The following is a 26,392-nucleotide window of genomic DNA, read 5'->3' on the forward strand; positions in this document are numbered from 1 at the left end:
ATCCTTTATTGCCCATACTTGGGAAATTCACATGTTTCAGCACCAAAGTGACAGGCGGATACAGATTCTCACAAAAGTAAAGAATATAAAATAAAAAAACAAGAAATGGAAAGCACAGGGCAAATTTACAATGTAAGAAAAAAAATACTGTATACTTATTAAAAATATACCCAGGCTCAAAGAAATGTGCAGCTGAGTAGGATGGGTTTTTTTTTCTTTTACAGAAGTACAAAAAGTGCTGTGAAAAGTGCTTAAAAACAACAAAGAGACACACTTTACAGGAAATTGAAAAACTGTGCAAATAACAGCAGTGATGCAAACAACTTATTGTGTTCATTGGGATCAGTGATGGATACAAAGTCTAACAACTGCTGGGAGGAAGGATCTGTGATAATGCTCCTTTGTGCAGCTAGGATGCAGCAGTCTGTCACTGAAGGAGCTCTCCAGTTCTGCAACAGATTCATACATGGGGTGGGAGACACTGCCCAAGATTGATTTATTTTGGCCAGAGTTCTTCTGCCTCCTACCACCTGCACTGGGTCAAGGGGGCATCCTAGAACAGAGCTGGTCTTCCTGATGAACTTATCAGGGCGATCGTCCAACTCTTGGGCGATCGTGGCTCAAGAGTTGGGCGTTCGTCTTGTAATCGGAAGGTTGCCGGTTCGAGCCCCGGCTCCGACAGTCTCGGTCGTTGTGTCCTTGGGCGAGACACTTCACCCGTTGCCTACTGGTGGTGGTCAGAGGGCCCGGTGGCGCCAGTGTCCGGCAGCCTCGCCTCTGTTAGTGCGCCCCAGGGCGACTGTGGCTACATGTAGCTTGCCATCACCAGTGTGTGAATGGGTGGATGATTGTGTACAGTGTAAAGCGCTTTGGGGTCCTTAGGACCAAGTAAAGCGCTATACAAATACAGACCATTTACCATTTATCCAACCACTTCCTTCCAGCTGTAGATAAGTTGCTGTTCCAACAGACAACACCACAGAAGATGGATGATGCCACCAAAGAGTCAAAAAAGCTCTTCAGGAGCACACCCTGCACTCTAAGAGATCTCAGTTTTCTCAGCAGGTAGTCTGCTCTGACTTTTCCAGTAAAGAGTATCCGCGTTGTGACACCAGTCCAGATTATTGTTCAGGTAGGGGTACACCCAGGTACTTATAAGAGTCCATTATCTCAATGCTAGTTCCCTGGATGTTCACTAGTGTTGGTGTGGTTGATCTGAAACCCATCATCAGCTCCTTGATCAGATCATTGATCAGTAGATGATTCTGCTGGCACCAGGCCACTGTCTGTACTCTGGGTCATCCTCAACTTTGATGAGGCCTGCTATGGCAGAGTCATTAGAGAACTTTGGTAGATTTCAGCATGAGTAGTTGATGGAGGGGGGAAAGCAGCAAGTAATTATACTGATATTGTTTTGTTTACACTCTTGTGAAAAAAGTGTAAATAATTGTAATAATAGTAATAGTTATAATAATTGTAATCTTTTGTTTTAGTTGTTCATTCAAATCCGCTAAATGAACAGAAACTATTATGAGAATATTTGATGGCTTTTATTTTTGAAAACAAAACCGGAAGTCGTCACAGCTCGTTTCACACACACCCTGCGTGCATGTGCCAAGCATCGGCATAAACCTGTAGCTTTAAGAGGAGGGGGCGTGTCTTTTCTAGGGCTGTCCCTTTATTTGAATATACAGTAGTTAAGCGGGGCTGGCGTATGGTTGCGTCGCATGTTTTTCTCTTTTCTGAGAGAAGCACCAGCGTGACGTGGGTTTTTTTATTCGGCGGAAATACTCATGACCTATGTCTCTTTAACATTTGAATGATATCATCCAGCTAGGAAGGCGTCTTCTCCGCCGCATGCAGAAACAGAGCAGTGGAGAGGAACTGCTCGCAACCAGAAATATGGACTTGCACATATTGGACCACAGGCTGAGGGTCACCAGTATATCCAAGAATGGTCTGGTGAATTTCACACACCCACTGATAAAGCTGATATTTCTCCGGAACAGGACACGGTAAGGAGATTCGTTGATCGGGCCAGATGGTCATGTCGCTTTGCTTTACGAAACAGCTTTGGTAATCCAGTACGGATATATGAGATAACCTACAGCGCCTCTTCATTCACTGGGTGGCCGAGCTATTACTGGGCGATTTGCCTGCACATGCTTTGCCTCCATGAATCATTCACAACAGTGCATGTAGATGTCAAGAATTGCAGTAGCTTTTGTTTTTAGACATTCTGTTTTATAGTTGCATTTGCACAAAAATCTGCAGCATTTAAACTGAATTTTTGTGCCCTGCATACCTTTAATACGCGATTCTTCCAGTGGGCACAAAATCAGCTTTAATCAAACTACTTCAGAAGCGTGCAGTACCGTTGTGTATTTTGGTTGGATCCCGTCTCTCCGAAACAAACTTAATACATGACATCCTGCGCTCGAAACCAACGTTCAGTCTGCAAATTTTTCTCATCTCACCCAGGCATTAGTACCAGTTTTCAGCTAATCCCTGGATATCCCTCCATTGTTATGCAATTGTTTATTCTTGCGGCTGGCCCACATATAAATGACCAAAAGAAGAGATCGGCATCTGTCTTCAGACCACCATGATATAGGCCGTGCGGGGTTCAGCTGCAGCTCTCGTGTTGAGTAACAAAGAACCTGTAAACGACTGTCTAGAAAGCGCTTCCTTATGTCATCGCCTTTCTGGATTCTGAAGTCTGTACATCACACCATACTCTGAAAGGTTCTTATGATGTACCTTATTTTGGCTTCCTCTTAAAAAGAGAGCAACGTTTTCATTATTTGGGGCAGATGGGCAGTAAAAGTGCATTCTTACAAGACCATAGAGAAGTTACATCTAACATAAATCCATATGTCAAATGCATCTCTGTACATGCTCGATTGATTTCATCTGTACTTGGTTGAGTATTGGGTAATGGAATAAGTTTGACATGTTCAAACTAGACACACTGTGTCATGATGACTTATTCTACAGTACTGTAGAAAGTAAATAACATGTCTCTGTGAATAATCATAGATGTGTGGGATTTGTGTGAGGAAGGCATTGGGCAACCGGTTAACAAGAAAATCCATATAAATATATAGTTACTTTTAAAAACTCACTTGAAAGGTATAAACATTTTTTGAACAGGTTTAGTGAAGCATTCAGTATATGTTTAAAAAGTAGGCGAAGCACTGAATAAACCAGAAAGGGCATTTTGATCATGCTTTGGAGTTATGTCACCATTGTTTTTCCTGTTTCTTTTTCCATGAGCAAGAGGGATTTTTAATTTTTTCCACCTTTTGGTCAAATACTAGGTGATGCGGAATGGGGAGTGGTGGTGAAGTTTGTTTTTAGTTGCTTGATTTCAATCGGGGAGCAAAAACAAGCCTGATTGCTCCGGGACACTTTTAGCCATCTCCCTTTTTCAGGCCTCTGCTATTCATTTGTGAACAACTCCCTGTGCAAAGCGATTTGAACGCAGCTCTGAGCAGAATTTTAAGGAGGTAATCACATGTGGCATAGTGGATTTTTCTTCAGCGTCCATTGGCACTGGAGCTACAGCTACAAGCATTTCACCCCCATGTCATACTGTGTATGGTTGTGTGTGTGTGTGTGTGTGTGACAAATACAATTTGAATTTGAGCTTACAATGTCTATAGTGCACAGGCTAAAAGTAGTGAAAGGAACACTTTTGCCTTGTCTACAAAGAAATATTCATATGACGGAATAAAGTTTGCACTATTAGCTACAATATTACTCTGTAAATGTCAGTGTCATTACCAACTTAAACATAAATGTCAAATACTCTGTTTTGCAAAAAATAAAATATCTAAGTTATCAGTGAATTCTCCTAGAATGGCTGGAAAAATGTGCACCTTGGGCTTCTAAGCCATTCTAGTCTTATTAGTATTCTGGTTTTGTCTTTAGTAGTTGTTTACACTTTGTAGGTAGAGTAATAAACGAAGCTCAGCATCAGCTCAATATATTGTTCTTCCTGAATTGTGGATGTAGCCCCGCAGGCTCCACACAGTCCTCCTTTCTTCTCTTTGGCGGCTAACTAACAAGAGCATGGGTTGGAACAATACTTCAGCCGAGCCAGAAACCCGGTTGGGAGTTTTCCACTTGTCTGCTTCAGTGATCCGTCAAGGCTGGGGCTCCCGCTCCTCCTGTTTACAGAGGACTTCCCACACCCCGTACCCACCCGCCTTTATGAAACTGGGGGGGGGGAGAGCCCGAGAGAAAACTAGGAATCTTGTTTTCATAAGTTGCTAAGGTAGTAGACAACTTGTCGTGCTGTGATCATAGGACTTGAGTCGCTTGAGGCTCATTCCTCCCCCTTGAGCATTAGTTTTCTGTGTGCTTATCATGTTTTTTCAGCTGGAGCATCAGTTGCAGGCCCAGTGCCATCACCAGCCCTCACTCCCTAAGTGCTGCTACCACCCGTTGTTTTGTGCAGCTGGATCAAAGTCCAACCTCTTGTGTGCTTGGTTTTCATCTTCCCCACTTGGCCGCTCCCTCGCTACCCGTTGCTTCCTCATCTCTTCTAGTTATTTTCATCTCCTTCTCTCAGTGTTCCTTCTACTTCAACAGAAGCTTATTTTTCCAACCCATGTTACTGGATGCTGTACGAAACATGTTTGGGGCACTGACTTTGCTTTGCCACTGTAGATTCTTTGCCTGAATCTACAGTGGCAAGCCTGCAAATGGATCTGTGCCACTGGTGTCCACCAAGTTATGAACAGCAATAACTCTTTTTGTTGAGCAGATTTATTCTTTGAAGGAAGCTGAAAGAAAAGATACTTTTTCTACAACAGTAGACGTCAAATTGGATCTTCCTTTTGACTTCATAAGAGGTCCTTGGCTGTACTGACTGCAGTTCTGCAGTCTTCATGTGACCGCAAAAACAATGCAGTGCAAATGGTTTTCCAGCTTTCTTCTTAGTGCATTATAATGCATAGATGTATAGGTGAAACATCTGTCTTGCATGTACTTTGCAAACAGGAAACCAAATATGCACACTTGTTTCACAGATAGTTCCCTCAAACTGTCAGAATGTTGCTGAGCTGTGGCTTACTTGGATGTACAAAGTCAGTCTTCACCCTCTGCTCCAAACAACACAGCACATTCATTTGTGCACTAAACGTTGCCGTTTTTACTTGCAGGAAAGCTGCTTGACATACACTAGCTGCAGGAAACTGCTTGCTAGGGAAGGTGAGGGGTCAACAGGAAATGAGAGATGTATTGTAACACAATTGGCTGGCTGAGCTTGCTAGCAAAGCCGGTAGTTACTGTTAACAGCATTCTCTCTGCCTCTCTTTGTCTATGTGGCGTGATTGTCCCATTTCATGCCAGGGATTACTTTTTGCTGACTCAGGAGTTAGACTGTCTCTCTCAGGTTTTGGCTGTAGTAGTCTAAGCTGACTGATAAGCAGAGGAAGAGGAATGTATCTTCAGCGACATTGTAAGAATACAGGAATATCGCACTTCCTTGTTAGGGTTTCAAATGAAACAAAGAGATCTTCGATTTAGAAACTGCTTTTAGGTTCTCCATCACTAAAAATAAAAACACTCGCTAATGAGGCCCCTGCTATAGCCTGACTTCTTTCTGGCAAAACGTGTTTATTATCCCCCATTGTTAATCCACCAGTTATTAGCAGATATCTCCCTTTTAAGGGTATAAGTATTAACTAGTTCTAGCTAAAATCTGGTTCCATAATTGCCAGTCCATCTAAATCATATGCTTTCAAGCTTATCAAATCCTTTCAGTGCTGCTTTTCTGACACTTGCAGAGGAGCACAAAATAATGACATCTGACCTGTGGCAGTGGAATTTGCACACCTGAAGTTTTTTTTTTTTTTTTTTTTTAGGTCATTGATCAGTTGCTTTGGTCTGCCATTTGCTTTTGTTGTTTTGTTTTTTCAACACAGGACATTAAATAGGGACCAAATATTGACTTTAAAAAATCAGTGTTATGAAGAAGAATCAGTAAAAATATTGGTGTTTAATGAAATTCCAGAAATATCAACCCCTAATCCTTTGTTGCTTTGTATACTCATAGGGCACTTCATTGGGTGTACCTCTTTGTCCCTTTTGCCTTCAGAACTGCTGGAAGCATTCCTCAGATTTGTGTCCATATTGTGACATGATAACATCATACAGTTGCTGCAGATTTGCTAGCTGTACATCCATGATGTGAACTTCCTGTTCTACCACATTCCAGAGCACTCTGTTGCATTGAGATCTGGTGAACGTGGAGGCCATTTGATTACAGTGACCTCAGTTTTCAAGAAACGAGTCTGAAATTATTTGAGCTTTGGTGGTCATAGAAGGATGGACATGATGAGCAACAATATTTAGGTAGGCTGTGGTTTTTAAATGATCAGTTGGTAGTAGAGGGGCCCAAAGGGTGCCAAGAAAACACTCTCCACACCATTACACCAACATCATGAGCCTGAATTGTTGATAAAAGGCAGGATGAATCCATGCTTTCATGTTGTTTACACCAAATTATGCCATTATTTATCCAAAGAACTACCACTCACTGGATATCTTCTTTTTTTTTTTTTTCTGGGAGAGAGCGTTGTGGGAAAATTCCTGTAGATCAGCAGTTTCTGAAATATTCACATTTAAAATCCCATAAATCACCAATCTTATGCTCTGTTTGAACTTGATGACATTGCTAAATACATACACTTACTACCAAATTATTGGCTAATTAGACATTTGTGTTGATTAGCAATTGAAAAGGTGTACCTAATTAAATGGTTGGTAAATATATATGCCAAGATTTGGCTCTTCAGTATGAAGTTTCAAGTTTATCTATAGCAGCCTAGAAGACAGTGTTTACTATCACATTGCATTCTGTGAGACAAACATCATCAGCTGAGCTCTGAAGGACAGAGCCAGGCTACCTGTGTTTCCATCCCCAAGTCAAGCTTGACATCAGAAATGTTTGATTGTAAGTGTTAGAAGTCCTCCAGTCCAGAATGGCACCAGATATGAAACAAAAGGACAACAGTTTAAACTCAACACATCAGCAGTGTGAACTGTGGCTGTTTTTCTTTTTAAAGAAGTGCAAATCTTAAGTCTAGCCTGGCCAGTGAAAAACGAAACCCTGCTTTGTTTTGTCAAAGTTCATATTAATGTTTAAGTAGACAATAGACAGAGTTATGCACAGATCAGTTCTATCAGCTTCCCTTTGTATTCTTTACTTGTATGTTCTTTGAGAACGTACCAGATTGTTGAGTTTTTTTTTCCTCTGTCAAACCACACAAAATCCTATTGGCCTAGTGTTTTTTTTTTTGTTTGTTTTTTTTTGTTTGTTTTTTCACAGAGACACCATTCAGTAGGACTGAACATGAGCCACTGAGTCTGCCTTTTTACAACAAATAGCTCAAAGCTTGGTGAAGAGATTACAATAAATTGTCATCAATGTTCTGTCTTGTTTCATACCAGCTGCTCTTTTCTTCAAAAATTGTTAACCCTGTTGGGCTGTATCAGCAGGCAAAACGACACCGTTTTCAAACATTTAATGGTAACTGACACTTTTTTTTTTTTTTTTAAACAAGCTTCAAGAAGACCATAAAGATGTAAACTGTTGCCTATGGTTCATCCAGTTGTGAAAAACAGATTTAATTATAGATGTGTATAAACAATCTAGTGACTTTTATAAGCTCACATATCTCCTTTTAAACTGTGCTGCCCAGACATTATTTGAAAGGAGCGTTTGTCAGCCAAAGCAGTGCCCCAGTTTGGTATGTTTCCCCTCCATTTGCTATAGACAATGGAGTGATAGAAGCATAATATAGAGCTTTAGGCTTGTGATAATTAAAGGACATCCAGTCCTGAACCCCATGTACATATTGGTGAAAAATTCCATTTACTTGTTAAAGGAATATATTGAACCTCCTTTTGTTGGTTGCAAATGAATAACATGGCCTTTTTTCCTGTTTCTCTTTCCCCTATTGTCATCTCCTACTTTTCATTTTTTCTAATTTTGTGCCTCCTCTCCTGTTTCAGATGCAAGTTCTTTAGTCTGACTGAGACTCCAGAGAACTACACAGTTGTCCTTGACGAGGAAGGATTCAAAGGTATAATACCCTTGTTCATTTGCATTTCTATTTGGCAGAGGGTTATGTTTCCACATTTTAGTACCAACTGAACACTGTGTGCAGATATCGATAAATGTGTGCTATGTCTAATCGTTGTAGCATATCTGTTTGTCAGCCAGCCTTATCAGAAGAAAAATAATCTACCAATAATGTAAAAATTTAGGAGAAAAAGAGGCAAAACGCACAGACACGGTCTGATAAACAATGTAAGGAAGCTACTGCCGATTCCAGTAAAAACACGATTTGGAATTAGTATGTATTCTTGAATTGGTCCACAACATAGGGCTGTGTTGTTTTAGCGGTCTAATGTTGCTTCCTTCCTTTCTTGTTCAGCCTCACAGATATCACACGGTAGAATGGTTGTAGACTTAAAACTGTGGAGATACAATGAGAAGAAAACAAGTCTTGTAAACTTAAATTATGTCAGTCGAGCAAAAAAAGTGTTTTTCGTGGCCTCCCAAAGAGCTTATGCAACTTTTGCCATACTTCCAGTTTCACAGGAGATGATCTAATTTATCTCTGATATCAGTGAAGGAAAGAAGGACTGACAGTATAAAGCATCACTAAAGTGCTTTAAACTCCCTGCCACATCTTAACAATACATTCATATAGAACTTTATTCTACTCACTTTAAGCACTTTATCAACCCGACAGCCACGGCCAATTTAGATTTACCGGTGAACCTTACATGCACGTCTTTAGGATGTGGAAGGAAGCAGGAGTACCCAGAGGAAAACCCACAAAGGAACCCAGCCAGGGTTCAAACCAGAGACTTTCTTGATGTGAGGCAACAGTGCTAACCACTCCACCACATAAGGCTGTTGTCTTTGTGCAGAGTATAATCTGTTGCATACACGGACAGGTAGTCCATGGACGAGTCGTCGTTTGGTTTGCCTAGATGCCTGCACAGAGCCTCACACTTACCATCTGATGATGAAATGCACAGCACCACATAACCTACAGTGGTCTAATGCAACTTTCCGGGGGAAAAAAGTTCAGCTTATTTTGCTGAACTGGGTAGAACAAGTAGAATCTTGTGTAAAATAAATTGTTAGAGCAATTAAAAAAGGAAACGCAGCAATGAACTTTTCCAGACATCACGCAGAGAAGGTGTGTGTGACAGCACCTGCTGCCATCTCTAGTACAAAGTCTTTGTAATGTCAGAACGAGCCCGTGTGAATCTGTGAATAGACCAGTTGTCCAGAGAGTTCAGTGCAAGCGAATGGACGTCATGTGTCCTGCCTCTTACATGCTCTACCTAGGCACCACCTCTCAGCTAAACCATGTGAAGTGTTTCAAGTAGTGAAAACAAAATCTCCCATTGTGTTCTACTTGTGAGAAAATCCAACTTTAGACAATGCCTGGACCCGATTATCGCAACATTGTTGAAGTTCATTTGGAAAAACAACTTTCTGATCCCATCCAGTGCTTTTGCTGCCATTTTTGTCTCGTCCTTTAACACAAATGTAGTTGTTAAAGGCATGTACCGCCTCGGGGTTCTCCATTACTCTCCTCTCTTGCTCTCCTTCTGATGGGAAAACCTATTTTAAGAGGTTAAAGCTGGTGTAGTGAAGCCGCAAGGGGCTTCCTGTGACAAATTATGGCGACCAGAACATTGCTTCTTTTGAAGGGTATAAAGAAACAGAAAGGGGAATATTCACTGCAGGAGGTAGACAACATTTAGTAATGTTTTACATTGTGAAGGTTTCCCGAAGTTCAAATCAACGTGCATGTCAAAAAGCATTCATGGATGTGTTTTTGTTTTTTAAATGTTTATAAATAGTTTATGAAGGGTTTGGCATAAAAGATGAAAAGTTACAACATGCAATTCCCAAACTTGTAACCTGAGTATCTCTGCCTAAGCTGTTATTGCACATGAACTCTGGGCAGTCAAGACATTGTATTCAGTTGCTTTTTGTCACAAAGCAGGTTTATGTAAGAGTGCTGCCTGGGTAAGGCGTGCCCACAGAGTTGCTGTGAATTCTTCTGACATTTAATGTTGCTATTACGTGGGCAGAACGTTGCAAGGACTGAAAGTAAAGACTACTTAGCGTATGATCTAACTGCATTGGATATATGTGATCTTGCATAAAGCTCATTGTGATAATGTTGAGAAAATTTCAGGGGTAGCGTGAATTTGTGAAAAATCTAGACTGTATATAAAAGATGGTTGTAGCCACCATGAAGGTGGGCTTTTTGTTGTTGTTGTTTTTGTTTTTTTATTCTCACTGTTGAAGCCCTTTGCATGATCGCCTCCACCTTCTTTTTGTTTTTTGCAGGGGGTTGTAATTATATTTGAACAACAGGATGAATTCCTTATGAGCTATCGCTAGTAAGCCTGGATGGGTGCATTGTGCAAACAGATGCCTGCTTTTTAGCATTAAGTAACATACAAATGAAAGGAAATACAGTTTTCCACTGGAGCAAACACTTATTAGATTGTCTATTAGACAGCTGATCATACGGCAAGCCATATTAATTTTAATATAATTGCAAAATAGCTTTAGAGAGTAAAACTTTTGGGCTGTAAAAATTGTGTGGGCCCCGCCTCAAGTGGCTACTAGAGTTTTCGGCACTTCCACATTAGCCCCAGAGGTTGCCACTACCAGTTAAGTTACAGACATGCGTTGCGAGGGATCATCTATTTTAGCTTTGCCCCATAAAAGCACTGGTAGTAAGTCCCACTCTATGATCAAGCACTTGCTGTAGTGCTGCTCACATCTTATTTCACTGCTGCAGTGTAAGTAGCAGGGACATATTAGGTTTCTGTGGCAAAGGAAGAGAGAGCAGGTGGGAGAGAGAAAGTGTGGGTTCAGTGTACAGAGCAGAAAAAGCAACAGGAAGTAATCTTTTAACACCGCCTCGTTTGCAGCCTCACAAAGATACAGATACATCAACAGCAGCAACATTTTAAGAATCCACTTTGCTGCACTTGATCCTAAAGTAGATTAAACTGCTACTGTTTGTGGAACTCATGACTGATCCTCTGAGAAGCTGTGCGGTTGCTCTATTAGAATTTTGAATATTTATCAAATGTAAAATATTTACACAACATGTACGCTCAGTGTGTTTTCAACGGCTATGCTGCCAGCTGCAACTTCTGAAAGTTTTGCACTTTTTTTTTTTTGCAGATTGAGCTTTATGAGAAAATTTGCTTGGTTTCCTATTAGTGTGACAGTGGCATCATTATTATTTTCTTATAGATAAGTTCTTTTTTTTTCTTCTTTATTTTTTTTTGGTAAAACAAAAACATGGCAACAAATGTAAATGGAAGCCACCATGTTGGTAATTTTTAAACAGCATCTAGGCCTCTTAAGTCAAAGCACTTCCACAAAAGTAGGACAGATTTTATTTAAAAGTGAATTATTAAAATCTGTGGCACCAAGGCAGTCCTGAGTTTTGAAATCTCTGCTTAAAAGTTCCAACACTGCATCCTATCAGTTCATCCCAACCCCAAATTTCTCAATCTACAGAAACCCCCCCCTAGACTCGCCATGAAGGGAATACTGAAACATGCAACATTTTCCCAGCCTGAGTAGTACATCAGCAGCATTTTAACAGTATCAATATGTAGTTGGGTCCTGCTGGACATTGAAATAAACAGTAGCCAAGGGTATTCAATTAAAATGAGCCTTTTTTGTTTTCTTTTTTAATCTATGCATCTTTTTGTTTTTTGCTTACCAATCATCTTTACTCTTATTTGTACCCTTAGAGCTGCAGCCCTCTGAGCACCTCCAGGTAGAGAGCGCCATCTGGCTGCCACTCAACGTGGTCTCTAATGGCAGTGCCTCCAGCAGCTCTCAGGCTGTTGGCGTGACTAAGATTGCCAAGTCGGTCATTGCACCCCTTGCCCAGCAGCATGTCTCTGTTTTCATGCTCTCCACTTATCAGACTGACTTCATCCTGGTAAGCACCATCTATTTAAATCTGCAAACATTTTTTTAATCCATTTTTATTCTGCTTGATTACACTCCAGTCTTATTAGCTTCCACATCTTGTTTAATTAGCCACTCTAAACTATTCACGGTCGTATAATTTGGATCAATTTTTTACATTCTAAATACAATTTTAAATGCATTTTTTTTTTAAAAGTCACCCTGCAATTATGCACTGAAACCTTTTGCTACTACTGAGTTTTGCCAGATAAAAGAAGCCTGTGTTTGCATTTTGTCCATTCACCAATTTGGCAGTTAAGGGATTAATCCTCAACAGTGCTGAGGACACTAAAAAGTTACATATTAGATGTGAAAAGTGTGAAGTGGGCACAAATACATAACACCTTGACAGATGTTTGTGTCAGCAAGTATATTAATGTCTCACATGCTGCTTGAGCTCAGGTATTTCCTTAAAGTGAGCGAGTGTAGTATCCTGAAACAGCATGACATTATAGACAAATGAAATGCTTATGGAGGAGGTGTTGCATATGTTTAATCGATAAGCTGTCTTACTAGTGATGTTTATTTTCAACAATTTCTTTGTTGTGTAGGTGAAAGAGAAAGACTTGTCTGTGGTCGTCAGCACACTAGAGGAGGAGTTCAATATCTATAAGGAGGAGGGAGGAGAGTCTGTTCCTGTGCATTGTCAGGATGTTTCCAACGGCCTCCACAAGAACGGCAGAGAAGGTACAGGTCACAGGGCTATTTAGTATGGATTTATTCATTGATCCAATTTGTCTCAGAGGAAGTACGGACATTAAAATGCCAGAGCACCACCTTCACTAAGGCCGGTGTCATCAGGTGACTGTTTTACAGTCCAGGTCACAAATCATTAAACGACAACTGAAGAATGATTTTATCTATGGAAAAGTACTTAAAAGCAGTTGTTTTTTTTTTGTTTTTTTTTTCATTCCACAAGCATCTTATTTTAGAAAAGTCTAACACATGCAGTTGTGAGTACACTGCAAATATTGTAGCCGCTTCTGCTGTGAGTGGTCTTGCATTCTCAGACTAACATTTGTGCAACCTTACACAACTCAATTTGAATGTAAGGCAGCCATGTGAGCCCATGCAAAGTCATTATTGATGCAGCCGTGTCAGCGCTGGCATCACTGCTGTTCTTTGATATTTTATAACTCAGCAGTGCTGCCACAATGCTGTACTGAAGAAAGAGAAAATGCTACAGAGAGAAGCGAAGTCATGATTGAAAAGACAGCAACCAACTGGGACTTACAGCACTGTGCAAAAGCCTTGACTAACCCTCATTTCCTTATATTTTGCTAGGAAAATGTGAAGTATGTGCAGTGATTTATTAAAACATGCACAGTATTTTAGGCAAAAACAGAGTTTGTACAATATGAATGAGCTTGAAGGTCAATATACACGTAGAAGCTGAAAAGCTACCACATTATTATTATTATTTTTTTTTTTACTTTTGTTTTTAACAATAGAAAACAGTAACAGAGTAGATCCATAGATCAACAAAGATCCACTGATAAAAGGATTTTTGTCTTAAAAGACAATTTGTTGTCTAGAAAAATCTGAAAAACCTGTGTGCAATGCCCATTTGTAGTAGTTCCAATCCTTCCCATTTTTACAGCTAACACTGTGCTTGTTCTTGCAGCCATTCAGCCTACAGTTCACCCGGTTCTGATCCCAAAGAACCAGTTTTGTGTCATGTCCCTGGATCCCGATACACTGCCGTCCATTGCCACTACACTCATCGATGTTCTCTTTTATTCCAGCAGGTGACGTTTTGTTTTTGTTTTTAATCACTTCACTGCAATACCTGTTTTAAAGCACAAGGTGGCAGCAGAAGACTCAAAGTAGAGTTCAGTTCAGTCAGTTCAGGCTTTTTTTGTGTTTGTTTAATTGATGGTAGTATGAATTTATTTCATTTTTTTTCTTTGCAGCATTGCTTTGATTGTGTTTATATTACCATTAAAGTGAAAATTTATAAAGTATTTTTATTAATTTTAGGACACGCTTGAAACGAAAAAACACTTGTAGCATATTTTATACTAAATCTAGGCTGATAAAGACTGCTTTTATTCTGCATACATATGTTTGTTTAACATGTTTTCACGTATAATTCTCCTAAAGTAAGACCAACATTTTTATTTATGACTTGCTTTTTTGCTCTGTGCTTGACAACCGTAATAAATGTGTGGCTGACGCAGTTTGTTATTGTGGTGTCCTTATTAAAAATTTAAAAAATGTTACTGTCTTTCTGTCACATTTAATGTGTTTCCTCCTTTTCAGTCCTAAAGAGGACCCCCAGCCAAGTCCAAGCCAGGATTGTGTTAAATTCTTCTCCTTCTCCCTCATCGATGGATACATCTCACTGGTGATGGACACTGAGGCTCAGAGACAGTAAGCAATCTAAATTTCCCACACTCTTAATTTACTTCATGGTTCTTTGCTGGCATCTATGACTTTCTTGCTTACGATGTATGAACAGGTATAACCCCTCAGGTTCTCTGGCACGAGTTATTCCAAAGTTCTGGATTAAATCTTTAAGTCATATGTTTTTGCCACTGAACAGTCAGAGGACTTGAGAGCCGAGGTTATTAAAGTTGAATAAAACTAAAGTAAAGTCAAAACCATTTTAGCTAGCTAAAATAAAAATACACTTAAGAAAATGTTACAACTAACTAAAATGCTTTTATGAAAATAGAAAAAAGACAAAATAAATAAAAATAGAAAGGAATTGACCTTAGTTTTAGTTACTGTCAGTCTGGATAAATCTGCCAACATGGCCTGCCTGAGGAGCCTTTGTGAACATTTATTAGTGCTTGCTGATGTCTTCATGACTCTCAAGTCACCTGCCTTTATAAAGTGTTTGAATTGTTAAATCTTTGACTTTCCAAAGTCTTTTAGGATTAAGTTCAGAGGTTTTAGGTTTCATTTTACAAATTGTCTAAATAATTTCATTACAGATCATGAAGGCAAAATATATTTTAGAGCCCTTTAAAAAGAAAAATCCTTATTTTAGTATATTTGTTGTTTAATCTTCGGGTGGCAGCCAGAGCATTCTCTGGCAAGAGACAAAGCTTAGTTCATGGTTCAGTCCCCCACATAAGTAAACCCACATAAGTAAACTCATGCTTGATGAATCCAGACATTTCAAACTGAGTCTTATTCTGGCTTATAAATTGCTCAAGTTGCTTCATGTCTGAAGTACTTTGAGCTGCACATGAATAGGTGCCACATAAAAAGTTTGCTTACTTGAGTGAGTGCACTGAAGGCTGCTTTGAGTTCATAGCAGGTTTTCTGTCTTCTTAATGTCTCAGGCACAACACAGCTCATGTTGTTTGACGCTGCTCTATGTGATCATTTTAATGCAGGCGTTTTAAGCCAAGTGTGGATAATTTAACCTCATTGAGTCCAAAAAATAATGAATATCAAACTGAACAGCAGTTGTTTTGATGTTTTCTCAGCGCACTGCATTGCTGCTTTTGCAGTATTTTATCTGGTGATTGCTACAGGATGTTTTTCCCCGCTACATTTCTGACGTAACAAATCAGCGTTTGATTTGTGTGCTCCAGGTTTCCGGCCGATCTTCTCTTTACCAGCTCTTCCGGGGAGCTGTGGAGAATGGTTCGCATAGGAGGACAACCGCTGGGTTTCGGTACGATATTTTACTCATTCCTCAAATGTTTCAAAATCCGCCATATGTGTTATCAAGAGGTAACTCTATGCATTTGGCTGTATCCGTCTTCACTTATCTCGACAACCGCAGATCTAGTCCACTTCTGATTTGGCAGGTAAGTAATTAGGAACTTGGTGATTGGTGGAAGTAAAGACTACTATGCTATCACACTTTCACAGCGACTTGTAGTTTGCCTGTCAGGCAGTTGGATAAATGTAATATAATATAAATTATACCTATGGGGAAAAAACCCTGCCTTTAATTGTCCCCAAACGGATGTTTTACTGTGCTGACCAAATTAGCATACCTGATGGTTGAAGCCACTTTTACTTATCAGGTTTTTAAATGCTTAACAGACTTATGATTGATTTGATTTACCATAATCTTTGTCACCAAAAACTTGTTCTCTCAACAGGAGAATGAAATGAGCAGGCAACACTGTGCTCATTAAATTTACAAACAACTGAACCCTCATTACTATTATTATTTTTTTTTTTTTTTCGTTTGATTATGATTGTGCTGCTTATTCTCCTTCTCTCGTTATGTTTCATAGATGAATGTGGTATAGTTGCCCAGATATCGCAGCCTCTTGCCGACAGTGACATCTCTGCCTATTACATAAGCACCTTCAGCTTTGACCATGCTCTGGTGAGTCCAGCATTTTGATCACCTTAAATTATGAACAGTCTCAATCTGACATGTCATGGGTTATGCAAATAAATCGAACAGATCACATTTGTGATTAATAGATAAATACGCCACACAAACTTAGCAAAAGTATAACGTGTTATGACGCAACTAGGGAAATGTAATGTGTATACTGGAGGTTTAACTTATTCTGTTATTAGACGACAGCATGGAGGTCAAAAGATTAATGTGATTGGGTAACATCCTGAAGAGAAATCGAATCAGCAAATCAGTGGAAATGCAAATCACTTCTTGTCAGAGTTAAGATTAAGATTAAGCATAAAAACAGGATGCAGATGTTTGCCTTTCGAGTTGAAGTCACAAACTTTGTGTTCAGTCAGTCATATATGATGCTAGTAATTCGATCATATAGATTCAACTAAGTCTATAATGTGAATCGTTATTCAGGCTATGGACCACGATTCCATCTTAAAAGACTATTGTAGGGTCAGATCCCAAACCCTATAGGCTAGGCTGCTACACTTTTTGCTTTGGATGCTTAAAAAAAGTGAAACTTAACTCAGTTTTATATCTCAGTATCATTTTTATTGTCTAAAGACTTCAGGTTTGGATCTGTGTCTTTATGCACAGATAAAAACCAAGTGTTGGTCACATAAATGTCATTCGTGGAAGCATTACTCATTACTCAAGCATTTTGTGCAGTATATTTTTGGATATTTAACATTTAAGTGAAATTTATAGAGGTAAGTCCTATATTACACTCTCAAAGCAAGTTTGTTTTTCTTTCCTCCACAGTTTATTTTAAATTCAATGTACCGTATTTCCCGGACTACAAAGCGCACCTGAATATTAGCCGCACAAGCTAAAATCAGGGGAAAATCCTGTTTTGTACATACATTAGCCGCACCTGACTAAAAGCCGCAGGTGTTTCAATGTTGACTTATCATATGTAAGAGAATATGCACAAAGGGAATTGTCAGGAAAGAGATGGCTGTTTGGAGACACACCCCTTTTATTAATATTTTGAAAAACAAGTTATGGGTACATATTTGCATAAGTTTTTAGGTATATGTACAAGTAGTGGTAATTACAAGTACGAAACATGTACTGTGCTTCATAAATGAGTAACAAATGTAGTACATAACAGTAACCTATAGCACACCAGAAAAATAGATTCGGACTACCTTTTAGGCTCGGGTGCAGTGACACGGCTTTAACAAGAAGAAAAGTCAGTCATTCACCACCATCTTTCTCTTCTTCCTGCGCAGAAGAAAAGTCAGTCATTCACCACCATCTTTCTCTTCTTCCTGCGCACTAAAACCACCAAAGTCCTCTTCTCCAGTGTCGGATACGAACAGGCTCAGGATGGCTTCGTCATCCACTCTCAGCTTCTTTCCTTCGTTGTCGCTTTCAAAACCAAATAAATCCTCGTTGTCAGTGTCAGAGTTGAACACCCTCAGAAGGGCCGTGGCGGTGTCCTCCTCTCCATCATGCAGCAGTCCAGCCCTTCGAAATCCGTTGATGATCATGGATGTTTTCACACTTTTCCACGCTGTCAGATTCCACCGGTGGAGTTGAGCATAACTTGCTTTTCGCAAGTTTATTGCCGCTCGTCATCCACGACTCCCGCTGAACGCGTAGCGCTACTTTGAAGTTTGTTTTTCGCGCTACTTGTACGGCACTATGTTGCCTGGCGGATGGACATGTGACCAACATACCACTCTTGAACCCCGATACTGTGTGTCTGATCACATGCCCTTCCGCCAGGCAATGTAGTGCCGTACAGCAGCGGAACAAACAAAACAAATCGTCTTACGATATGACAAAAATCATGGACAATCCATAGAAAAGCCGCACCTGACTAAAAGCCGCAGGGTTCAAAGCTTGTGCAAAAAGTAGCGGCTTATAGCCCGACAATTACGGTACATGTAAGGTTACCTGTCCCTTACTCAGTCTGCCGTATTAGCCTCCACACACCTGAACCTTACCAAGATGAAGGTGATGGTAGCTAAATTGACTCTAAATACGATGCTGAAACTCTGTACTTTCCATGTGGTTTGATAGCACATCAAAATTTGACGTGTCTTCAAAGGTTCATTTTGATATGCACATTATCGTGCCTGTCAAAAATCGGTTGCATTGAAATTGTGTATGTGCCAGCTTGGTAAGCAAGTTATCTGCATTATCTTGAAAATTACTAAGAAAGCTTTATCTGGCTCATTTGTTGCCATTTCCGAGAAACCTGCCTGTGAATCAACAAAACCAAGTTTCCCCTCTACATTTAGACAAGAAATGCTTTTTCTCATGGTGTCTGTAAAGTGAGTAGAGAGATCTGAGGTAAACCACGTATGATATTGCATTTCTCTACTGCAATATTAGACTTCTTATCTGCAGCTATAATCCAAATAAAAAAGTAGCTGTCTTGTATAAAATGTAAATGAAATGATTTGAAAACCTTAAGAATCTTTGAGAACAGTACAATAATATAATAATAAAATTATACACCAATGCAGCGCCCGGGGAGCAGTGTGTAGGGACGGTACCTTGCTCAAGGGTACCTCAGGGTAGCCGTTCAGTGGAGTCGAACCCCCGACCTTCCGATCATGGGGCAACCACTCTACCTACTGAGCTATCCCTGCCCCTTGTGTGACAACAAAGTGTTGTTTTTAATTTAATGAAATATGGTGAAAGGCCAAATATCAAACAACTAGTTAAATTGGTTAGTAACATGACTGGGTATTTAAAAAATAAATACATAAACTGACTCAGTCTTTCCAGACTAAAGATGTGGAGAGGCCCCCTACTCTGTAGAAGACTGCATAGGTGAATAATTCACCAATGAAATAAATAGTTCTCAACTATTTATTTTAGTTAAAATCCTTAAAAATAAAGGTGCAATCTTTGGGTGCTTAAGCAGCACAGCAATTAAAACCGACAAGATCTGGTTCTGGAAACCAGGACGTCGGGGATGGGCAACTCCAGGCTTCAAGGGCCGCTGTCCTACAGGTTTTAGATGTGTCCTTGATCCAAGACAGCTGATTTTAAATGGCTAAATTACCTCCTCAACATGTCTCGAAGTTCTCCAGAGGCCTGGTAATGAACTAATCATTTGATTCAGGTGTGTTGACCCAGGGTGATGACTAATACCTGCCGGACACAGGCCTTTGGGACCTGGAGTTACCCACCCCTGCAATACATGGATTAGAAAAATGTAAAAAATAAATTAATAAATCTCATACCTCCCACAAACACAGGATCAAATTTAAAGAATGGCAAAGAAAAATGCAGCGATCTTGAGCTAATTTTTATTTAGACACGTTGTCTAAGGAGCTTGGAAAGAAAAGTGTCCGGACTTCTTTAAGTTGCTTGAAGTTTCACCTCTCATCCGAGAAGCTTCTTCAGTTCAAAAGGGTCAACTATGCGAGTGTACACCCCCCCCCAAACAGGCACAATCGACGTCCTAATGATCCTCTACCTAATCACATGAGCCAAGGTGTGAAAACTGGTGTAGGTCATAGTCAGTCAAGGCTTCGCACAAACTCATTTTGAAACTAGTGTGTGGTCCGTGTGTGTGGGCTTCCAGTAAACTTCAGGGTTGACGTTTCCATTCTCTTCAATGCCCGCGGCACAGTCCAGGAATGGCAAACAAAAACAACAACAACAAACTTTATTTATAGAGCACATTTAAAAACCAGCGGTATACCAAAGTGCTTAACATAAGAGACAGAGAAGTAACACGAATATTATAAGGCCTTAGCAAAGTATCAAATATACCCACAGGTCAATGCCACTAATACACAGGGGTAATATAAAATGCATATCAAAATAAAAACATAATAAAAGCACAAGCCATAAAAAAAATATGTATAAGGAAAAATAGAGTAAGTCTAAGAGTCAGGTGCGAGCATTAACAAGCAGGAAAGGCGAGATTAAAAAAAAAGGTTTTTAACCGTGATTTAAAAGATTGTGATCCGGGCGTCCAATTCCATCCAATCGGAAGGTTATTCCACAACTCTGGTGCAGCCAGGGCAAAGGCCCGGTCACCTCTAGACTTCAGCCGAGATCTAGGCTGCACCATCTTAATGCTCTGGCAGGAACATACGATTTAAGGAGTTCCTTAAGGTAGCTCGGTGCTGTGTTGTTGGTAATTTTAAATGTAAGCAGCAGTATTTTAAATTGGATGCGGTATTTTATGGGTAGCCAATGCAGGTCAGCTACAGTTATCCTTTGTCTTCCCTAGTGACCTTTATGTTTTTATCCACAGTGTTTATATGAGCAGTGAAGGATTCAACTTCTTGGGTTTTGAAGAAGACAATTTACAATCCCTTTATTCTGTTCTTATTTATGGTATGATTTATACAGTGTCCCATCTCTTTATGAAACAGGGTTATAAATTTTAAATATTTGTGCAATGTTTCAATATAACATGGATGGGTGTATGGATGACGGGAGTAATAACCAAAGTCTTAGTCACGGAACACTATTGCTTTCTGTTCTGTCACTGCAATCAGGTGCTATCTTTACTCGTGAACCATAACCACACTGTTCTGTTAATAGCAAAGTCTTGCAACTTTAAGAGAAAAAAAGTAACAAAAAAGTAACAAAAAACACTTCCTGTGACGTCACAATGACGTGTGCACTTCTGAGAAATTCTTTGCATCAGTAGATAATTGCAATCCTGGAATATTTTTCTGCTATGTCATCCAGTTGTAGTATTTGAGATGTATTTCTTGCCAATGGGCACCCGCAAACAGAGGGTGTTTTGATGGGGAGTGGGGTAATGCCATCGTTACATTTTTTTTTATTTTAAGAATTTTTTTTTTTTTTTTTCACTGATGAAAAGGATTGAAAGTCATGTTAAACAACACAGCAAGAGGTGCAGTGACTCTTTCACATTACTGTAGAGCAAAATCATTTTAATTCAACCACACTGGAGGGTTTTCGAACACGAGTGACCCGTTTAACGTCAAGCCAAAGTATCTGGTCATATTTAAGACTTTAGTAGGCCACTCCAAAGCCATTCAGAGTGGAGGTCCTGGTGCCTTTCAGATAGTTGTGTTCCTGCATGATTATCATTATGTATTATTAGCATTATCCCCTAATAAAGGAAATCATTTAAAACTGCACTTTGGATTTACTTGCGTTATTTTTGCATAATGTTGAAATGTGATTGAATCTGAAACAAGTGTGACAAATATCCAAAAACAATTAATCAGAGGGGTGTTTTCAAAGCACTGTACGTCAGTAGTCCGTGTGAAAGAACATGTGCATATGAGATGGTGGTAGGTCAGCACCTTTCAGTGAATTTATCACAGTCATTTTATCTTTAACTAAAGTAGATGGGCCAGTAAATGTCAATTGATTTCATGGAAGTTAATCATTGTGTAAGCTCAATGTTTTGGTATTAGGAACTGTAACTTTACTGTTTTGGTTGATTCTCAGCACTGTGATTAACCTTGTCTGCATCCATATTAGGCTAATTTAACTGTAATAAAACAGTTGTTACACTACCTGCCCACCAGAAAACACTGTACAAAGTGAGTCCAGATTTTTTTTTTTTTTAAATGAGATAACAGAAGCAATCACAGTATTTCCATCATGTCAGCTTTATAAGATTATAACACAATAAAGCTGTTCTTTAAGTTGCCAAGCAATAAATGTAATAATACGTATTTAAATTTTTTTTTCTAGGTCCCTGAAGAGGACATAGTCAGTGTGACAGACATGCTTCAGCACCAGAGGAACGAACCAGCCACCAGCTGATTTCTGAAGGACTGATAGTTCTTGATGATCTTGGCTCTTTATGTCCTCTAGCTCCAGTTCTAACAGCTAGAGGTGTCAGGCCAGCAGAGAAGGAGACTAACTCTGTGCCTAGATTAAGACTGCATTGCCAGAAGTATTAACTACTACAAATTTGCCATGAATACCGCAAGCGCTTTTCTGTGGTGCGTGCACACAGTTTGTATGCGAGGCCTCCTGTTATACCTGTCGAGGCAGGATGCACAGGATGAGCCTTAGGGGGTCCTCAAGCTGACAAATGCACATCACAGTACACAAACACTTGAAAACGGACACAACCACACTTTAGCATTCAGTTTCACAAGCTGAAAGTTGGGCTTGAGCGTGTATAATAGACATGTATGGTCAGAAGATGAATTGTTTTGCAGCATAGACCAGAATACACTCAACACACATCTTAGTCTTCCAGTGTGGTGTTATATTATAATATCATGTCAAAGCAGCAGTTGTTTTGTTTGTGAGGGAATTTTTTTTTTCTTCTTTTTTCATTTAAAGACCATTTGCAAGTATTGCTGTTTTCATTTGTGTTCAACTGGAAGTGTGTAGCTTGAAACGCAACGCGGTGACAAACAATCGTTTGTAATTATCATGCAAAAAAATTTTGGTTTTGACAACAGAGCTCACTTGTTCTGGTTTGAGAAGAAATATGTTGATTCTTGTGTCAAAACTACCACAATCTCTGTTGGGGGCGACCATTTCTCCTTTTTTAAATAAATAAATAATGGGTCAGCATTTCTTAACCTGAGGTCAATAACACTATGTCTTATTTTTTGTTTTTTTGTTTTTTTTGCACAATAAACTTTGTATCTAGCTATTATCACTTAGAACGTTTTTCAGTGGTACAAATGCATTTTATACAATTTGAAGTAAAATTCTTTTTGTGCTGCTTCAGTTAATAAAAGTTCTTCAAAATAAGTTCCATGTTGACTTTGGTGTAAGTCATTCCAACAAGTACTGACGACAAATGTTGCTGTCATTTGTCCTACATGATGCAACTGGGCCTGTATTAAGTAGCTTTGATAATAGTTATTTATGGGAGGGGGGTTTCTTTTTGAAGAAACAGTTGAGACAGCTGAGAGGCGAAATGTGGTGTTCTTTTGGTTTTCATTTTAAGAGTATTAACAAACCTAAACCAACACACTAAAAAGTTCTTCCCAGCTGGAGGTGCAGTAGGGCTCAGATCAGTGATATTCCTGTTGTGGCTGTAACAGGAGCAATTACCTATTAAGCACATTTGTTGAAGATTTTCTTAAGTTCAACCCAAATCAACATTGAACAGGCTATTGGGCAAAAATCCTGACTGTTTACCTGCAGGAATTTGGTGTTTAAATGCTCATCGCTGAGTTTAAATTCCAAAGATGAAACCAAAGCATAGCTTGTGCGTATTTGAATAAACAATAATATTTATTAAACTGATTGTTGTCCAAAGGTGACATTTAAAAGACAAAGTGGAGGTCCCAGAATGGATCCTTAAGAAATAAAAGAAGGCTGATCTGTAGATCTCCAAGCAAAAGGGTAAAAAAAAAAAGAAAGAGAGAGAGAGTCTGTTGCAGGTTTGCTCTGATCATTTTTGTTAATCACTGACTGAACTATACACCTACTTTACTGTTTTTGTAAGAAAAGTTGAAGAAAATGCGACAAAAGAAACGTAACAATTTTGCTTAAGACAGCTTTTGAGCTTCTTCTCCACCTCTTCTTTAAGGTTTTTCTTTTTCTCTGTAAGAGATTTTATTAAGCAACACCAGCAGCAACATAGCCGCAAACACAGCACCATGCTTTTCTGCGAAAGCAGGCTAAGTCTATTCTTGTCTGACAGGTTGGCGTCTGCGTGACATCTTAAAGCTTCAGTCATAAAGGGAAATTTGTGGTTGGAAGTTACATAAAACCATGATGGGCAGGCAATATCGGAAAAACATAAGAGACAAATACGATTTTCTTTTTACTTGACATATACTGGATGCAGTTAATGTCCTTAATAAGACATAAATTTAAAAAAAATTTTTATCAAACCTATTTACACAATATTTCCCTACCTTTCTGACTTGTGTCCCCTTTAAACAGAAGTGGGTACTAATGAGTCTTTGTCAAAGTTTTAATATATTATTTTAATTAAATGGGATTTTCTTTTTCCTGTGTTAACTTTCAAATGGTTTATTGTTGAGCGTTATCCATGTTATCCAACTTCTGTTTAAAAACCTGGCCTATATAATGCAAGCCACATCGCATGCAGATGGAATGTTTTTCATGCTCTGATATATTTTGAGGATTTTAGTTATCTGAGGTCTATCTGACCATGGTCACACCTCTTATGAAATCATATGATCCAATAATATGTCATAATGTGAGTGATGTTAAAAAAAAAATTGTCATGGAATTCCTTTGTATGAGGTGAATGTGGGTGTACCTAAAATGCAATTTAAGCCGGCCTACCAAAGCAAAGTTGCATGTTGCTGTTTTGTATGGTTTATCACGGACCACTGAGGATAAGAGTTAGTACTGCTACTATGGGTTCTAAACTCAATAGATCTCTCCTGCACTATGGTAAATATATATTTTTATTATTATTTAACAAACACAAATTTGACATGGTTAGGCCATTTGATCAACAAATACAACTGATACTACATAGTTTCATCGTTACATCAGGAAGCCTCATATACTACTCGTTTAATCTGGTTGCATTATTTTGGTAATTTTACAATTTCTTGTTTAAGAGAACATTGTCCAATTCCATTTGTTTTTGTTTTTCTTCAGCAATCCTCTTGATCTTCCTGGAAGTTCAGTGGAGTCCTGTGTTTTCTGCTCCGATTTGTCCATCTAATAACTCCTGTGATCATTTGAAGAGAACCAATGACCTTGCCAAGTTATTCGAATTCGAAGCAACTAAGCTACTGAATTTATCTGTAAGTACCATCTAGTTAATCTGCTGTCATATACTCTTTGCATGATTGCTGTAACTATACACAGGACATTCTGTAGACTTTACCTAACTGCTGCAAAATTGATCCAAATCTTATATGTCATATTTAATCTCGATCATCTTCCAGAGTTTAGTCTTGATTTTATGACATTTCACCTCATGTCTGTCCTCAGAGAAAGCCTGTTTAAAATGGTTTTAAACTCTAGAGTTTACTTCATGTAATATTTAAAACGCGTCTGTCGAAAATGTTTAAAATGCTCACTGATGTATAGTGGATGTTTGCATGAACAGATGTAGTCAGTAAGAGCTTAAGTAGCCAATACATAACGGTACTCTCAAAGGCCCCTCAGTGTAAATGCCTAGTGTCTTACTTGTGTCCTTTTAATCTAAACTACTAGTGCAAGAACCTGCTGGGGTTGCAACTTATGGAAGTATATAAATATAAATCTTAAATTAGTAATGCTGAATGACATGAATCCGTCATATCTCTTTGAATCTGCTGTTTGTGAGCACAAAAATAGACAAGTTGACGACGTACACGGCACATTATTTTTTCCAAAGTGTATTTAGTTACATTTATTCACTCATGACTGTTCTTATTACTTGTATGAACGTGTCACAAAACTCAGTGCAAGGCTGAAGCATCAAGTGGTTCTGTTCTTATTTGAATAGAGAATAAGAATTTTACAAGTTTTATGGTGAATTCTACCTGTTTTTTTTTACCTACAGATAAAAAAATATGGAAAAAGGAATGAGACAATACGACATGAAGTTCCTGACACCCAGATATCTGGTGAAAGCACTTGTGAGAAGCTGCAGAACATCTATATCAAGAATGAGCTTTTTAAGTTACACGTTTTACAAGCCAAAGAATATCACCAACAACTTTTGAGGTACCCAGTTGAAATTTTTAATAAAACAGAGCACGTTGAAAAAACACTAGAAAATTTAAACATTATGATAAAGGCTATGCTCGGACCATTCGATTTCACTCCCCCAACCCCACCCCGAGAGTTAACCGATCACCACAAACAAAAAATTTATGTATGGAGTGTTGCGGTCAGACTGACGGAATGGTCCAAACAAGTGCTGACGGTAGTTAATCAGACACTCTGTCACTAAAAACAGATAAGACTGAGAAAATATCTCTGTTATCTGGGATCCACCACCTCTCTGCTATTCCTGTCACGGTTAAGGTTTCCTTTTTAACCCTTGATGATGTTTTGACAGGGAATTCAAAGTTGTGCATTTCAGAATGGTCTCTTTGGCCATATATTAATTATTTACTGGTACCTTGTTTTTATTTATCTATTTCTTTGAA

At 39.0% G+C, this 26,392-nt stretch overlaps 2 protein-coding genes across 2 annotated transcripts; both read left to right on the top strand.

The window, feature by feature from the left end:
* Nucleotides 1–1,682: 1,682 nt before the first annotated feature.
* castor1 (cytosolic arginine sensor for mTORC1 subunit 1) lies at nucleotides 1,683–23,066 on the top strand. The gene is made up of 9 exons (XM_005743065.2): nucleotides 1,683–2,015; nucleotides 8,026–8,096; nucleotides 11,830–12,023; nucleotides 12,604–12,739; nucleotides 13,677–13,800; nucleotides 14,315–14,425; nucleotides 15,601–15,683; nucleotides 16,258–16,352; nucleotides 22,044–23,066. Exons 1-9 carry the CDS (start codon nucleotides 1,858–1,860, stop codon nucleotides 22,113–22,115), a joined length of 1,044 nt encoding a protein of 347 aa, XP_005743122.1. The 5' UTR covers nucleotides 1,683–1,857; the 3' UTR covers nucleotides 22,116–23,066.
* A 1,503-nt stretch (nucleotides 23,067–24,569) lies between these two features.
* Nucleotides 24,570–26,392, top strand: LOC102207254 (uncharacterized). The gene is made up of 3 exons (XM_005743066.2): nucleotides 24,570–24,692; nucleotides 24,906–25,054; nucleotides 25,801–26,392. Exons 1-3 carry the CDS (start codon nucleotides 24,596–24,598, stop codon nucleotides 26,191–26,193), a joined length of 639 nt encoding a protein of 212 aa, XP_005743123.1. The 5' UTR covers nucleotides 24,570–24,595; the 3' UTR covers nucleotides 26,194–26,392.

Source organism: Pundamilia nyererei, unplaced genomic scaffold, assembly GCF_000239375.1.
Source record: "Pundamilia nyererei isolate P.nyererei 1_Seehausen unplaced genomic scaffold, PunNye1.0 scaffold00127, whole genome shotgun sequence".
Classification (NCBI taxonomy): Eukaryota; Metazoa; Chordata; class Actinopteri; order Cichliformes; family Cichlidae; genus Pundamilia; species Pundamilia nyererei.

Bases quoted from the DNA above. Each gene is read 5' to 3' on its own strand.
- castor1 (XM_005743065.2), top strand. From the start codon at position 1,858: ATGCAGAAACAGAGCAGTGGAGAGGAACTGCTCGCAACCAGAAATATG. The intron at 12,740-13,676 runs GTACAGGTCACA...TTGTTCTTGCAG, and splicing joins CCACAAGAACGGCAGAGAAG to CCATTCAGCCTACAGTTCAC. The intron at 15,684-16,257 runs GTACGATATTTT...TATGTTTCATAG, and splicing joins AGGACAACCGCTGGGTTTCG to ATGAATGTGGTATAGTTGCC.
- LOC102207254 (XM_005743066.2), top strand. From the start codon at position 24,596: ATGTTGCTGTTTTGTATGGTTTATCACGGACCACTGAGGATAAGAGTT. The intron at 24,693-24,905 runs GTAAATATATAT...GTTTTTCTTCAG, and splicing joins TAGATCTCTCCTGCACTATG to CAATCCTCTTGATCTTCCTG. The intron at 25,055-25,800 runs GTAAGTACCATC...TTTTACCTACAG, and splicing joins CTAAGCTACTGAATTTATCT to ATAAAAAAATATGGAAAAAG.